General features: G+C 44.9%; 2 protein-coding genes across 2 annotated transcripts in view; both read left to right on the top strand.

The window, feature by feature from the left end:
- Positions 1–3119, top strand: part of CDH13 (cadherin 13) — a 1013556-nt gene extending 1010437 nt beyond the window's left edge. Inside the window, exon 14 of the mRNA XM_029206203.1 lies at positions 1607–3119. Within this exon, the coding sequence (XP_029062036.1) occupies positions 1607–1614 (8 nt within the window). The 3' untranslated portion in view covers positions 1615–3119. The remainder of the gene's footprint in view (positions 1–1606) is intronic.
- An 8389-nt stretch (positions 3120–11508) lies between these two features.
- On the top strand, positions 11509–15830 carry HSBP1 (heat shock factor binding protein 1). The gene is made up of 4 exons (XM_029206214.1): positions 11509–11670; positions 12218–12284; positions 12874–12994; positions 14311–15830. The coding sequence occupies exons 1-3, from the start codon at positions 11626–11628 to the stop codon at positions 12990–12992; spliced, it is 231 nt and encodes a 76-aa protein (XP_029062047.1). The 5' UTR covers positions 11509–11625; the 3' UTR covers positions 12993–12994; positions 14311–15830.
- The last annotated feature ends 778 nt before the right edge of the window (positions 15831–16608 follow it).

Raw genomic sequence — 16608 nt, 5'->3', positions numbered from 1 at the left:
GAAGGATATAGTTTACTGCAGCCCAGGTAACCAAAGAGTTTACGGCGATGGTAGCAAGGGCAATGAAAAATTCAACTGAAAAGAAGGAAGTTAAATGAGTTCAGAGGACTCCTAACCCCAAAGGAATTCATTTGTCAAGCAATATAAAGATCCCTAGGTGTAGAAAATAATGAAAACTTGCATCTCAATTAGCATGTTCATTTCCATGGCCCTTTCTGTTAAAACAGCTTTCACCCTTAACTTTCTCAATATCGTCTTTTTTAGACTCGAGTCATATTACAAACACTTTTAATCTAAAATTTAGAGCAGCAGCTCTAAATTTTCCAAACAGATACATGACTGCTTTAAACTCTAAAATCAATGGCGTGCAGAATAGGTTCATACTGAGCCACCCCTTAACACACAGCTCCCCAACCTCCGGGCTGCGGACCGGACCGGTATCGGGCCGCGGCCTGTTAGGAACCGGGCCGCACGGCAGGAGGTGAGCGGCGGGCGGGCGGGCGAAGCTTCATCTGCGGCTCCCCATCGCCCGTGTTACCGCCTGAACCATCGCCCCCGCCCCCGGCCCCCAGTCCGTGGAAGAATGGTCTTCCGCGAAACCGGTCCCTGGTGCCAAAAAGGCTGGGGACCGCTGCCTTAACAGATTTAGAATGAAAACCCCTAAGCTTTACAGAATAACCCATTATATTCCAGCATTCAGTTCATTCCAGAATAAACTATACTTGCATTGTGGGTTGACCTTTTATACATTTTTCTTTCTTTGTAACACGAGTTTTTAGTGGTACCATTTCCCTGTACATTTCCAAGATATAATAATAATTAAGCAAAAATGGCAGAGAACCGAGCTATTTCCATTCATACTATCATTAGGCAGAGTAGAAGTCCCTCAGCTGGTGTAAAACCTAGAGAATAAGCACAGTCTGGCGACCTCAGTAAACTTTGATGCAGGCCACAAAGATGCAGGAAGGGGCCACAACCAAACCCAGGTGGCCTCTGGAAGCTGGAAAGGGAAGGGGTGGCTACCCTCTCAGAGCCTCCAAAAGGAACGCAGCTCTACCAACACCTTGACTTTAGCCCCATAAGAATTCTGACCTCCAGAGTGTAAGAGAATAAATTTGTGTGGTTTTAAGCCACTGAGTTTGGGGTCATTTGTTACAGCAAGCATCAGAAACTCATACACCATCTCTGGAGAACCACCACTAACTACCTTGCTCTTCTGTGTGACCAAAAAAAAAAAATATCTGGGATGATCGTCAATTTCTAAGCTACCAAGTAGGCTTGTCTATAAAATAGCCAAGCTCTGGGCTGACTGCAGAAGATAGGGCTCAGTGAAGCAGCAGTAGTGGCTGCCGCTGGTCTGAGATGAGGTGTCTGGCGTTCGCGTTTTCAGAGGAGTCCAGCTTTTTAAGACATAAACCAGCGGAACAATTCATTCTCTCTTCAAATGTTATGCTTAGGGGGAAAAAAAAAAAAACTTCCCCAAGGTAGTGTAATATTTATAAATGTGTTTATTATAGCTTGTCAGTCATGTATCTAGTATTTAGCTAAAATGTTTTGAATTGAGTTGTTATATTTCTTGACTTGACTCTGAATCTTTTCCATTCAGGTCTGTGAGAACTCCTGACATCTGAAGCTTGACTACCAAGTTTCCATAGCAACAGGAAAAAAAGACAAAAAAAATCCAGATCTGAAGATTGCAGTTTACAGCTCTCAAACTTCACAACTAGGCCTCAATTGTTCCAGATTTTTGTTTTCTTTGCAATTTTCACTTAGTCTGTACTTCACCATTTTGACAGCATCTCCCTTTCTCCTTTAATTAATGGAATCCTCTGAATTTTCCCTGAGTGTTTAAAGATCGTGGCATAGAACTTGAGCTTCTGGGAGGAGGAACAATGACTACTCTTCCTGATGTGTTGCCATGTTGCTAGTCAGCACTCCACACATCCAGTTTGGTCTGTGGGTTAGTATTTGTATATGTATGTGTATCTATATGTGTATATACCCAGTATTTATAGAGACAGACTCTACAGGAGAAGCTTGGTTTTGGTATGTCACCCTTCCTTGAGAGGCTAAGCAAAGAAGGGGTAGAAGCTATAGCAGCTGACCCCACCAGGGCCTCAGCATCCAGTTCAGCACTGGGGCAGACCACAGAGCTGACGCTTCTCCACCAGCCCAGCAGCCAGGCAGGTCCGCAGAGGGGGAGAGCAGAGACAGAGCCCTTTCTCTTTAGAATGAGGGCAACGAGCAGCTCTCACTGCCATCCTGTGTGATGATGATCCCGAGCGAGAGAGGTGAGGAGCAGAGCTGGGCGTTTTACCATCAAATGCACGGGCATCTATCCCCCTGCGTTTGCAGCTGTCCAGAATCCACATTCCCATTGGGTTTTCTGGGGGCCCGGATCATGACAGAATCTCGCCCTCCCCGGCATATGTACAACAGCCAGTGTCATCGTGGAGGTCATACATGCATCCGAAGAGGTCATCAGGTACCATGTGTATACATATATCTGCCTACATGTACAGACATACATTTATGCACACCATTCGTTTCATATATACATGCATACAATAGAGTAAATACAGGTAGTTTTAAAAGTACCCTTTTGTGTGAATCGACGACCGTCATTTGCAAACCTGAAAATAAAAGATGTTCATTATGTATGAAAAGTAATTGGTTTTTATTCTGTGAGCATGTAAAAGTAAGAAGGAGATTAGTGCTTGTACTGAGATTATCTTCTTGTCGATAAACTGTAACTGAACCATCAAAGCTCACACCAAATTTTTCTAGCAGATAAAACTAGTGACAGCCTGTGGCTTTTTCTTAGAGCTCGCCACGACCTAGGGTCAGGTAAGTGTCTTAGCATATTTTAATGCAGTTGCTTACTAAAGGTTTTAACCACACTCGCGCACACGCTTTCTTATGCAATCTCTGTTTGCACTTGTGCTTTTCAGTTCACCTTCTGTAGGAACTAGAAGTCATATGTTGTCTTTATTGTAGTGAAATTATGCAGATAGAGTTCCATATATTGTATTTGTTTTGATAGTAAATCTTTTTGGAGCATATAGAATGCAGAGACTTTTTTTCATTAAAATAAATGGGTGTTGGTGGTTAAAACTGCTGGACAGTAGCTTTTCTCTGATTTCTATGTTGTGTCTGATGTCACTGTTGCTGGGTCTGGCCTAGTGCAAGTTCACATTTTTGGCTGGCCGTTTGGGTCCCCTGACGTCTCCTGTTAAGTGGGTAAGTCTGTAAAGCCAGAAGCCCCCACCAGCGCACAAAGCAGGCTCGGGGGCAGGGGGTCCAAGCCTGCACAGTCACACTTTACCAGATTTCGTCTTCTGGCCTCACAGGACGCAGCCTTGTGTCTCCCCGGTGGACCTCGCTCCCCTCTTCCCGTAAGGCGGGAGGAGGGCTCAACCTGGAACACACCCGGGAACACCCTCAGACAGCCAGGTGGTTGGCAGCCTGGCTCAAAGGCTAGCTAACTAAGCATCAGAAATCTCGCCCTCCTCCATGTGCCGGGGCCCTCCGTGGGGAGGAATACAGACCTCGAGTGACCCATCCACTCAAGTAGGCAAGTGTCAGATTCGCCTTTTTCTCTCAAGCCCACAGGCTCTCCTGCACTTTACCAGTCAAGCTGGTAGCTCAGCTTAGAACACAGAGAAATCAGAGTATAGGGCACACTTCATCAACAAGCAGGATGTGCCTTAATTATCCCCTATTTAAGTGTATTCCCTGTCCCCAGAGTTCTTATCAGGACAAGATATTTCTGTCATGTTGTTCTTTCTAATCCCTTCAACAACAACAAAATAGCCCAATTCTCAGAAGCCAAAGTGGTAGCGTTTCCTGAATCACAGGGTGTTTTTAACTTGCTAGAATATATTTACATTGTTTACTGAAACCAAAGGTAGAATGAAAACATTATTTCACAATTACCACTGCATTTTATTTTAGTCCAGGTTATTGAAAAAAAAAAGTAAGAGCCAGAAACTGCTTTCCCATTACTGAGCGCAAGATTGAGGATTTTAGTTTCATTGAATGAACAGTCACACCTTCTTTTTATTAGCGTATTAATCACCTTAGCTAATTAAAAATTACATTTTCTCCTCATTTGACATATGATAAGTATTTCAGACGATTTGTTTTAATAAGCACATGTGAACATTTTCTAATTTCTATAAAAGTTACCTTCGAGGCTGCCAGTTCTCTCCAAGTGGACTTCATTTCAGGTAGAGGCACCTGCCCTGACACTCCAGCAGCACCTGCAAATCTGAACATCATAACAAAATAAATCCAGCTACGTTTCATGGTAAGTATCACCTGGTATCAAATAAGACTTTGATTCTTAAAGAACATTTTTAGAAATTTTGGTGACTCATCCCAGATTTTCAAAAGGACATTTTAAGCAGTCCGATAAATGGAATAACCATCTACCATGGAACTCTCGAAGTCGATCAGATTGCATTTTATCCAAAATGAATACATTGATCTTAAGATTGGCAACTAAGAAATTGTTAATCAACGCCATGTTTGATGCTGGGTTTAGTGCAATTCTACCTGTACACAAGCTCTCCAGGTGGTTCTGAAGAAAAGGGTCTACAGTTGTCCTGGTGTGTGTGAACAGGGTACAAAAATGCAATTAATAATAATAGCTTACATGTATTGATTACTTATTATGTGCCCACACTATATAAAATCCTTTATACTTATTAACTCGTTGAATCCTTACAACAGCCGTGTGAGGCAGTACCATTATCTTCTCCAACTGACAAATAAAGCTGAGGCTCAGAAAAATCAAACAGCTTGCCCAAGGTAAGTGGCCTCCCGAACCGGAAGCCGGGCCACGTGGCTCCAGGGCTCATGCTGTCCCCGCTGTATCCTGTGCCACCCCCATCTCTCAGACACAATGTCTACTTCAGACCAGAGAGCCCTGGTCTGAAGCCTCAATTAGCATCACTATCTATCCAGACCAACTAAACAGACCTTCTACTACTTCTTAGTTCTAAGAACTTTATTAACACTATTCTCAATTAATATTGGAACCTTAGAAATTTTTCCTATACAAGATATCATCATTTTCTTAAGTATTTCCTCCCTTCCCTTCTATGGCTTGTCAGGTCCATGAGGGGAGTCTACCAGATGAATCAGAGATCTCAGTTATCCAAAAGTTAACTCCTGTCCTCCCAAGTACCCGGTCACTACCAAACCAACTGAGCGGAGGGAAAGCTAAGGGAGGAAGTCATGCGGGATCTTCAAGAGCTTGTTCTGTGCTTGGCTATAGACAAACTCTAAAGGATCTCCAAGCAGTTTCTGATTTTGAAGATGGAGCATATTAATCTATTCACGTGTAGTTGACTTAAGCAGGAGTCAACAGATAAATCACCAAGGAGAAAAAAATCACACCAAGAGAAAGGTGAGCACTGAGAAAGACAACTTCCTTTTCCGTTTAACTACTAAAGAATAGTAATAGTAATAATAATAATAATGATCTGGCCCCGCCTTTCACCAAGATGATACATCCCACCTTCTCTCCTTATCTGGCTGTTGAGATTTGGAACCTCTCATAATGCGATGATAAAGTGCTTTCATAATTGTTCATCTAAGGCAATTAACAATCCTTTTGCTATGTAAACTGTGTTACCCTTATTGTATTTCCCATTGCTAATGGAATAGCCCACTACTGGAAACATTCTCTGGTTTTGACTATGTTTCTAGAAAAGCATATATGAACTATGTAGAGAGAGAAAAAAATGGTGGGACTGAATGTGTGAACAAGGATTTCAGATAAGAACTTTACTTCTGTAAATTAAGAATAAGTCTGTGATTTAAGCAGAAGTCATTTAGACATTCATCAGATTCGGGAGGCAGAGACGCCTCTTCCTGTCGCCCACGCTGCAGCGCTATCAGGACGTTAATCCTTGGAGGGTTGCTGCGCTTGAGGAGCCTGTGAGATTTTGTTTGGTCCCAGGTGCTTGCTGGTCGGTAGGGATACTGTGAGAAGCAGCGGGGGTAGTAAAAGCACAGTAATTATCACTATGAAGCTACGGAACCTTTGAGGAAGTGGTTCAGAGCAGCCCTGTAAGAAGTATTCGCTGAAAATGTCCATTTTCTGCTGTTTTTTTAAAGCTTTTCCTTTAGGAAACAAAGTCATTCAGCGTTCAGTCATACAAGCATTCGGAGTATTAAAGAATTGAAAATGAAGGCTATATGAAAACGGTTTTGCGTTGTCATGCACATGTCAACACTGTTCTGATGTTAAATATTATTTATCCCCCCAAGATACAAATTTTCAGAAATTAAAAAAAAATTTTTTTCATAAATGCTCAAAAAGGATAAAAGTTTATAATTAAAATTTTTTTCATTCTATTGTGGATACAGTACTTTTGGGCCCTAGTTACTGAATTGCTTATAGTTTCTGGGCTGTAAATTAATATTTGATTTACTTCGTAGTTACCATGAAATTTGTAACTTCTTTTGTGAAATAGATAAAGGTGATCTGGGATTTTTAATATGTGGACCTGGTCTTAGAGCAGCTTTAGTACAGTTTAAACACAGTGACAAAGCAAAGGTGTATTTTTTCAAATGGTGCTCTGGTTGGCCTATAATATTTAAAGACAGAAAGTAAAAGTGCTGCCTGCCTAATACCTAACTCCTTTCCTTTCTTCTTTCATAACCATCAAATCCTTCTGACTTGGAAAAAACATACAGATGATTGCTAGATAGATAAATAATACATAGAAAGATACACAGACAGACAGAGAGATACAGAATGAAATAGAGACAGGATAGATAGACATCAAGAAGTTTACTTAGTTAAGATCCTTAACAAAAAAGAGGAAGGAGAGGATGCTAATACTTTATAAGTGCCTCCTATGGGCGAGCTTTTACACACTGATGTATATATATTTACATATTATGTTATACATTTTATATGTAATATATAACTATATATATAATTCATGGACTGTTGAAACAGAGATTATCTCCACTGTACAGATGAGAAAACGAGGTTCACAAAAGTTAAAACTATCTTACACCATGTCTCACTCCTAGTAAGTGGTATGTATGACTCCGACACCAATACTTTTCCTCCTTATCCTAGGCCAGCACCACACATACGTCACCAGGAGTCAACGGAACAGTTTGTATCATCACACACAATACATGAAATTGATGATGACAAAACAGTTGGATAATGACGGGATCAGCGAAGCAAACCATAACCAAACTTGCAAGTCAGAGTCTGTAAGAAACATTTCCTTCCTCCCTGGGCATTCTGTCTCCAGGAAATTGGTTGTTTGTCAGCCAATCATGGTGACACTAATTTGGAAAATTGCCACAATGAACATGAGAAACATAAACCGACACTTCAAACCAAAAGCAAAGCAAAGCGATTCAAGATGCATTAGGATGCCACCGGTGACACCATTCTTCCCCATGAAAGCTGTTTTCTGTTCTTTTGTTAACACAGCCTCAAAGAGACCCTCCCAAGTCAAAGTCCCACGTGGCTCTACCTAGGGTGCATGCCAGGGATTCTAGGAAAACTCGATGTCACAAGGAATCCAAGCCAAGAGGACTGGTACTGGGGTGAAGGCGTTTCTAAATTAAATTTGCCGGAACTAGACTTTTCTCTCCATAACAAAGCCCTACCTTTGCTCCTCACCAAGAGTGGATCCTGAATCCCTGCCCTGCCCCTCCTCACACCAGCAAGGCAGCATCTTCCCTGCCGAGGATTATTGGTGCCCTGATGGCTTGTTCTATGTAAAACGGGTATCCGGTACCTGCAGAAATTCCTGTCTGAGATTCATCCCCAAGGAGAAGAGACTCGTTACTCTGATTCAGCAGCATTTCCCAAAGTGTGTAACAATGTACTATTTTAAAGCAAGCACTACTTCTTTACCCTCTGCTTCCCTGCCTTCTCTTAGGGCAGAATTTTCTAAACTGTCATCCTACAAGAGCATACTCATGATTTAAGGACATCCCTCTCCCATAGTTGTCATAACTATGACACTTAAACAGAAATGAGGGGTTTTGACAGATGAATAGATAAAGAAGATGTGGCACATATATACAATGGAATATTACTCAGCCATAAAAAGAAACGAAACTGAGTTATTTGTAGTGAGGTGGATGGACCTAGAGACTGTCATACAGAGTGAAGTAAGTCAGAAACAGAAAAACAGATACCATATGCTAACACATACTATGGCATCTAAAAAAAAATAAAAGGTTCTAAAGAACCTAGGGGCAGGACAGGAATAAAGACGCAGATGTAGAGAACGGATCTGAGGACGCGGTGAGGGGGAAGGGTAAGCTAGGACGAAGTGAGAGAGTGGCATGGACATATATACACTACTAAACGTAAAGTAGATAGCCAGCAGCCGCATAGCACAGGGAGATCAGCTCGGTGCTTCGTGACCACCTAGAGGGGTGGGATAGGGAGGGTGGGAGGGAGACGCAAGAGGGAGGGGACATGGGGATATATGTATACATATAGCTGATTCACTTTGTTATATAGCAGAAACTAACACACCATTGTAAAGCAATTATATTCCAATAAAGATGTTAAAAAAAATTGTTCACAACCAAAGTTTTAAAGGTTAACTGCTAGTGCCTCACACATAATACAGTAGTTTTGTTAGTAGAACAATACTCAGTTACATTCGGTGTGTCAGCCCTGCAAAGTAGGTAAGTATATCAGCCATGACGAGAAATTAGTGGAGTTTTTGCATAAAGCAGCTGTTTAAAAGACCTTGGTCTCCACACAGAGAAAATATGCTGTCTTTCTGCTTAAGTGCAAAAGAAAAAAAGCCTCCACAAAAAAAGTGTCAAGTTAGCTTGCTACTTATGCAAAGAAAATTTCAATCAGGATAAAAAGGCCTTAAGTCTCCTGCCAGAAACACACACACACACACACACACACACACACACACAGCAAAACTCCAGATCCAAGTGCTAATTCATGTTCTGTGTTGCTCATGGCCATGTGCCAGACCTGACTAGAAATCCAGGGTGGGGGTACCGAGTCTTCCGTGCTGAGTCTGGGAGCCCCAGAGATTGGGGTCCAAAGTGAGAGGGCCTGCAATCTCACCCAGCCTTGACTACTTACGAGCTAAATGATTTTGGAGCTCTATGTAAACACTTTATAAAATACTAAGTAGGATACAAAAGTAAAGTGGTATAACTTTACCGACTGTTACGGGTTGAATTGTGCCCCCCGCAAAAAAGACACATTGAAATCTTAACCCCTAGTACCTCACAATGCGACCTTGTTTAGAAACAGGGTCTTTGCCTGTGTAATTAGTTCAAATGATGTCACCGGGGAGTAGGGTGGCCCCTCATCTAATATGACTGGTGTCCTTATGAGAAGAAGAGAGAACACACAGAGGGAAGGCATGTGAAGACAAAGCAGGGGCTGGAGTGATGGGTCTGCAAGCTGAGGAACACGAAGACCTGCCAGTGGCACCAGAAGCTGGGAGAGAGGATGGAACTGATTCTCCCCCCAGAGCCCTCAGAAGGAACCAACCCTGCTGACACCTCGACTTCAGACTTCTGACCTCCAGAGCTGTGAGAGAATCCATTTCTGCTGTTTTAAGCCACCCAGTGTGTGGCACTTGGTGACAGCCGCCCTAGGAAACTAACACACCAAGCTTCACTGTCAATACAGAGAGAGGAGAATTCTCAAGAAATGGTCCAAGCGAAAATAAATTCATGGTTGCAGAACAAGTGAACAGAACTCTAGGCGATGTTCATAGATCCCTCTAAAGTCAGCGTTTCTCATCTGAGGGTGATCCCCCCAGCCCAGGAGACATTCGGCAGTGTCTGGAGATAAATTTGGTTTTCACGATGGGCAAGGGGGTGGTAGCATATGCTGCTGGCATCTAGTGGGTAGAAATCAGAGAAGCTGCTCGACATCCCACAGTGTACAGGGCACCTCTCACCCCCACCACAGCAAAGAATGACCTGACCCAAAATGCCAACAGTGCCACTGTTGACTAACCCTGTCTAAACTCACACAACTCAGAGAATTCTAGAACGATAGAAAAAGGAGAGGGTAGAGTCAGAAAGTCCTGGGCTCAAGTCCTGTCTCTTCCTAATCTGACCTCCTGATTTAAAAGACTTAGTCCCTCCTGTGTATGTTTTCTCAACATTATATAAGGGTGATAACTCTATCACAGGGTTCTTCTGAGAATTAAGTTTAAACACCAGAGAGCGGTTTATTTTTAGTCATCAGTTAAAGTGCTAACTAAATACCAGTTAACAACAACCCAATTATAAAATGTTTTGCCCCTTGGCAAGGGAAGGAACCTGGGGGCTGGGGGGAGAAGGGCAGGGAGGGAGGCAGGTAAGGGGGGAAGGCAGGTAAGTGGCTGGTGAAGAGACTCGAGTCTTATATCCCTAAGACCAGCCCCCCAGGTTTGTTACAGATGCTGGTTCTTCCCTTACAGGCTCTCTGCAGCCAAAACCAAGCTGGAACTGACCCCCAAATGCAGTCCTTAAATGAGATAAGGAATGTGAACGTTGCTGGAACACGCCAGGTCTTCATCCTAGGGCTCTCCTACCCCTTTGCCAACAAGACCCAATCCCAAGACCACCTGCCGGGCTGGAACTTGAGGTCCCAACTCCGCAGTGCCCCCCTCCGGAAATAGCAAATCCAGTCTCCTAACCCTGCACACTTGTCCCTCCTTGACCAAACCAGAAACCTTCCCCACCCAACACCATGGAACACCCATGCTGAATGAAAGAAGCCAGGCTCTAAGGAGGGCTTTCGTATGATTCCACTTGCATGAAGCTCAGCCGCTGCCAAAACGAAATGACTGTGATAAGAGTCAGGACAAAAAAAAAAAAAAAAAAAAAGAGTCAGGACGGTGATCGGCCTCATGGGTGGATAGGTGGGGGTGATAGGAAAGGGGTGGAGGGGCTTCCAGCGAACTGGTCATGTCTCTTGTCTTGGTGGTCACAAGAGTGTGAGGACTTTGTAAAAAGTCATTAGGATTTTTGCACCATCCAGAACGTATCTTACACTTAAAAGTGAAAATCAACCTGTCTCACAACGCCGGCACCTCCACTCGACCATCGTGGGGAGAAAGAAAAGCACTGTGTCCAGGGCGCAACGAGTCTGGCAGCTGGGCACTGGTCGAGTGGTGGGCGCGCCACTCCCCCCTGGGACGTCGGTTTTCCCTCCAAGGGACGCGACTCCTTCTCCCTTCTCGGGGTTTGCGGGGTTTTGTTGGAGGTCAGGCGGCGACACAGGTCTGGGCTTGGCACCTCGCGGGCGCCCTGAGAAAGCCAGCGCGGCCTGTAACGACGGTCTGGGAAGAGACTAAGGCCACTTCTCCATTCGTTAGCCCCACGGCAGGTTCCTTTCACCTTTTTCCTCCCGGGGCGGGGCCAGGAGGGAGGCGCGGTAGGGGCGGAGGCTGGGCGGGGCTTAGTGGAAGAGGCGGAGAAGTGGTGGGCGGGGCCTCGCCTCGGAACGGAAGCGCGAACTACAGCTCCCACAGCGCCCCGCTGTCCCGCGGTTGGCCTCTGACGTCGCGAGAAGCAGCTGTTGGGCGTCTGCGCGGACAGACGGAAGTGTAGGTGACCGTCTGAGACAGCACCGCCAAGCTGGGAACCGGGGAGATGGCAGAGACAGAACCCAAGACCGTGCAGGATCTCACCTCGGTGGTAAGGGACGGCTGTGCGTGGCGCGCCCGAGGCCGCCGCATCCCCGGGGGGGGCGCCGGCGAAGTCCGCGGACCGAGGCGACCTCTCCGAGGCCGCACGGGGCAGGTCTCTGGAAGCCAGGTTTCTAGAGGCTTCGCGGCCGCGGCCTGGCCACCTTGACCCCCCGGCCGCTGGCTGTAGGCCCCTGCTCCTGCAGACGTGCCCAGCCATACCCGCCACCCGCACCCAGCCCCACTCAATCTCGGTGACCCCGGCTCCCCGCAGCTCCCCTCCTTACCCACTCTGCTCTGCGCGCCCCACCCCAAAACACCCGACGCCTTGGGAATCGCAGCGGGCCCAGACGGGAGGGGGCGTCACCAGCCCCCCGAGTCTAATTTGACAGGTGGGGAAACTGAAACCCGGACAGGGAAATCGAAGGCCACGGAGCTGCGGAGAATTGGGGCCGGAACCCGGAATCCTGGTCTCCCCGTGGCACCAGGGCTCCTATCCTGATCCCGTGAAGGTGTCTCGGGGTAAGCGTGGGCTGTTGTGTTTTGTTGTTTCACAGGTGCAGACACTCCTGCAACAGATGCAAGATAAATTTCAGACCATGTCCGACCAGATCATTGGAAGAAATATCCTTTATTTGTAGTCAGTCTCTGATGGGCCTTTGGATCCCAGTTTCCGGATGGTGGTGGCGATAAGTGGGTGGTTTGCAGGTCAACTTCCACTAGTCATTTACCAGATTTTTTTTAATTTTATTTTTTACTGAGCTTAGATGCACACTTCCTGAGAAGTACTGTGCAAAGAGCTGGGCTTACGGCTGAGCTAGATCCCTGGCCGTGAGGAACTTACAGTCTCCCGGTAATGCTGCCTAGTATGATTGACTGTTGACTGTGAGCGAAGCATTTCATGTGTATCTCTCCTGTGATCCTCACCATCACCTGATGAAGAGGTTGTAGCGTTACCGTTGTGTAGCGGATGAGGAACCAGGAAGCTTAGAAAAATGAAAGAACTTGCCCATGTCCCATCACTAGTAAAGGGCAGGGCTGGGATTTGATCCTCACCCTGGACTCCCATGCTCTGAACCAGTTTCTAACAGTATCCAAAGGAAATTGGAAAACCACTTTCATGAAGACACTGTGTTGAAGGTTGTAGTCCGCAGGGCCCTGGAGGAGAGGGGTAAGAAGTGGAAGCTGTTGGTGCCGTCTTTAACTTCCCCACTTGATGACATGAGCAGTCGCATTGATGACCTGGAGAAAAACATCGCAGACCTCATGACACAGGCCGGGGTGGAAGAGCTGGACGGGGAAAACAAGATCCCTGCCACACAGAAGAGTTGAAGGTGAGGGGAGCAAGGGACAGTAGAAGTGTGGTGCATGTCCCTGTGATTTTGATGTAGTCAGACTTTCTCTGGATCTGTCCCCAGCCAGGATCTAGCAAGCGTCCCTTGTATTGTTCCCCTTGTGGACTACAGGCTTTGAATTTTTCATGCCAAACTAATTCCTTATGAAGAATTTATTTTCCCTGTTTTTATCAATGAGACCTAGATCTCTAGTTAAGACCATTAGTTAATATTAGATAACCCCTGAGTTTATATCACGGCAAAAACAAAGAAGTGTATTTTGTTGGCCTGATAACTCTTATCACTGGCAGATTTTCCAATGGTTTGTTTTGTTTTGTTTCTTAAAGAGAATACGCACATTGCCACCTTCATAAATGCCATAAGTTCTAAGGATGCTCTTGGGAACACCCCCTGCACTAGGTGAATGCCAGGACAATGACTGGTTATGATTTAGATGACCTAGGTTGTGGCCACATTAAGCCTTCGCCCTAGGGTTGATTTGTTTTTCCATTGCATAGTTACAGGTATCAGGAGAGACTAATAATCAGAAATACCCGTTACAGCAAGATAGCTAGACGCACAGATGACTGCCATGTTCTCACCATAGTGGGTTCCTTCATGACAAGCCTTTTCCTGAGTGTGGCAGTTACTTCATTGCAACCCACAGTAGTTTTTGAACTCCCTTTGTTCCCATCCCATTTTTAGCATTTTAATTCCCTATAAAAATAAAGTTTACTGTGAATGTTTAGGTAGCAAAATACATAGTAAAAGACACCAAATTCCTTTTTTATTTTCTGAGCATGTCCTGGCTGGACCAAATGATAGGAAACTATGAAGTACAGGTTGCTTTGAAGTCCAAGGAAATAAGTAGAGGTTTAGGAGGTAAGGGACTTAAATTTACTGTTATCTTAATAGTAGATTGGGTTGATGCAGTATGTTAGTAAATCATGTCGTTGTTTTGTGTGGTTGTCACCTTGATTCCTTATAGACTTGGGCAATGTCCTGCCAGTCTTAGGAGCGTCTCTGGGTCTCATATATTCCGGTATTCAAAAGCCCTATCAAGTGAAAGAGAACAGATTGAAGAATTTCTCGAGTGACGGGCATAATGCAAGGAAAGGAGTGGGAGTAGAAAACAAATGCACAATAATCTTTTTAATAAAGATTTTCATTGTCCTTTTGCTAGGATATTGTGCAAAGAAAATACATTTAATTCAAATGAGGATTGTGAAAGGATTTTTAGTTGCTAATTCTATGTATTATTTTTATGTGTCCTTCCAGAATGAATAGCACATTGATGGCTTTTGCTTTTTCAACAGGTTGCTCATCTACACTGGAATCTGGAACACCCTTTTTACAAGCCAAGAGAAGACAGATGGCTTTTTGCAACTAACTACTATGTGTAGACAGGTTTTATATTATAAAGTGTGCATTCTTCTTACCACATACTATAGAGTTAGTTTATAGCGTGATTTCCCTCCCCTGCCTCCCATGTTTCCTGAACATGGTGAATTCACGTCTTGGACCTTGGTCAGTTGTGCTATTAAACACTAAAACTTTGGCAGTTCCTGCATACAATTGTCAAATTTTTTAGTGTATTTTTGTGAAGTCACTTTTTTTCTATCATTCCCTTTGTCGTAGTTGCTGTTTGATAAAAGTTGCTGTGTAATTTTTTTATTAGACATAGGGTAGATCCTTGGTTATAATAAGATTTTTGTGAAGTAAGGCATTTATAGTTAAGGTTCTTTGATTCTCAGAGTGACTGATGAGTGAACACCAAATAGTGTGTTGGCGATACTTTCCAAGTGGTTAAAAACATTTAAAAGTGTGTATTCAGAAATATCTGGCACTACTCTGTCGCCAAAACTCGGAATGGAACCATGGTTTTATGCCTGAGTCCTTGAGGTCAGATGCTACAGTAACGAAGAGTGACCACGGCCACTTTAGTGTCAGAATTTTTAAATATGGACAGTGGCAGAGTTACCTGATGTGATGAGGCTTTCAGCAGTTAGAGTTTTGCATGAGGTTTGAACCTTCAGTAGGACCCTACCTTGTCGATCTACAGCAGTTACCATAGGAAATCTGGCAGGAGTTTACAACTAAGCTACTCCACCTTTTGAGCTACTGGCTGGGAAAAGAAACAGAAAAGGAAAACAGACCGTGTTAAGTCCGTGCCTACTAAATAACTAGTTGTAGGCTTGAGTTTTTAAGAAATAGTTTCTTTAAACTGTTTCTTACCTAAATTCGAGCAGAGTAGTGGCTTTCTTGCTGATAATGGGAGACAGGGAAAACAACTCCTGCAGCTCAGCCTGCAGTGTCAGGAGCGCTGAGCCCCAAGGCACTGTTGACAGGAAGGAGACCCGTGCGGCTGTGCAGCAGGATGATTTTGTATAGAGAACGTGGAAGAAGCTGGGGAACGGAACAGTGCTTTGGAGGGGGAGACCCGTAGTCAACACAGTGTGATTTTTTTCAAGTTTCCTATGTCACTAGTCTTAATTGTTTGAATTGCAAATATATAATAATATTAAGGAATAATTTGTCCTATTTATAAATTATATGGGGAACACAGAGGAGTCGATTTCTTCTGGGGTAAAATGAATTCCCCACTGTTACCACCGAGCCACAGAAACTCCCTCACTGGGCCGGTAGGTCGCGAGGTGTGGCCCTGAAAGCCCAGAGCCAGCTGGACTCAGGGACTGGATGGAACCGCGTGCAAGATGCTTCCAAGCCTGGGAAATGGCAAGTGGACAGTCGGGATGTAAGCAGTTGGCTTCCTTAAGTAACAGGAATGTTTCCCCTGACCAAAAATACCTGCCATGAATAAAGGTGCCTGAAATCCTGCTGTTGACGCTTCCTTTGTGTCAAAAATGATTGGTTTGGTTTTCTGCATTTTCATACCATTTCAGATGATCGGCTAGAAGCTCTGGAAGGATTCAGTACCCATAGCCAAAGTGGGGACGGGAGGCGCGGGGGAGACTGTGGTGCCCCAAGGGAAGCCAAGGAGTGTGGAAGCCTCGGGCTGCAGGGCTCACCGGCCAGAGCGAAGGAGAGCGACGCCCTCCGGGGTCCCCAGGGAAACCTTCACGAGTGTGCTCCCCAGGACACTCGTCCCTGAGAAGCTCCAGCAGAGAAGGGTTTGTGCTCACTTGCGGGTAGCATCTTCCCGGCTCATGTGATCCACCTGATGAAAATTCGCAACGTAAATTAGCTCAGGAGAGGCTCTGAGCCCCCAGAGCAGAAACGGGATTGAACTCCTCTGCCAGTTTCCAAGTTACTTAACCAAGGATTTTTTTTTTTTTTAATACTTGGCATTTAATTAACATTTCGTAGAACCTGCATGTGGTGTGAAACACACCTGGGGAGATAGAGGTCAAAGGAATCCAATAAATAGCTCCGGGTTCACTTTATAAACACTCGCTTCACATTCCCCAGCCTCCAGGTAAAGCTTCAGCCTGGGCTGGGGTGCCTCCACATTGTACAGAAGGATGCTTTTCCTCACACGGTCCCTGTGAAGTGCAAAGTGCAGCACCTGCTAAGTTACGGGCCTGATCACCCAGCCTCCTGGGCCCGAGGCGCAGCTCTTTCCCCTCCAGCCCCCCCCGGCGACCAGGGTTCCA

The sequence above is a fragment of the Monodon monoceros genome, unplaced genomic scaffold (assembly GCF_005190385.1).
Source record: "Monodon monoceros isolate NGI ecotype Baffin Bay Population unplaced genomic scaffold, NGI_Narwhal_1 Super_Scaffold_10, whole genome shotgun sequence".
NCBI lineage: Eukaryota > Metazoa > Chordata > Mammalia > Artiodactyla > Monodontidae > Monodon > Monodon monoceros.
The sequence above is the reverse complement of the archived record's forward strand: the minus strand, read 5'-3'. Positions and strand labels throughout refer to the sequence as shown.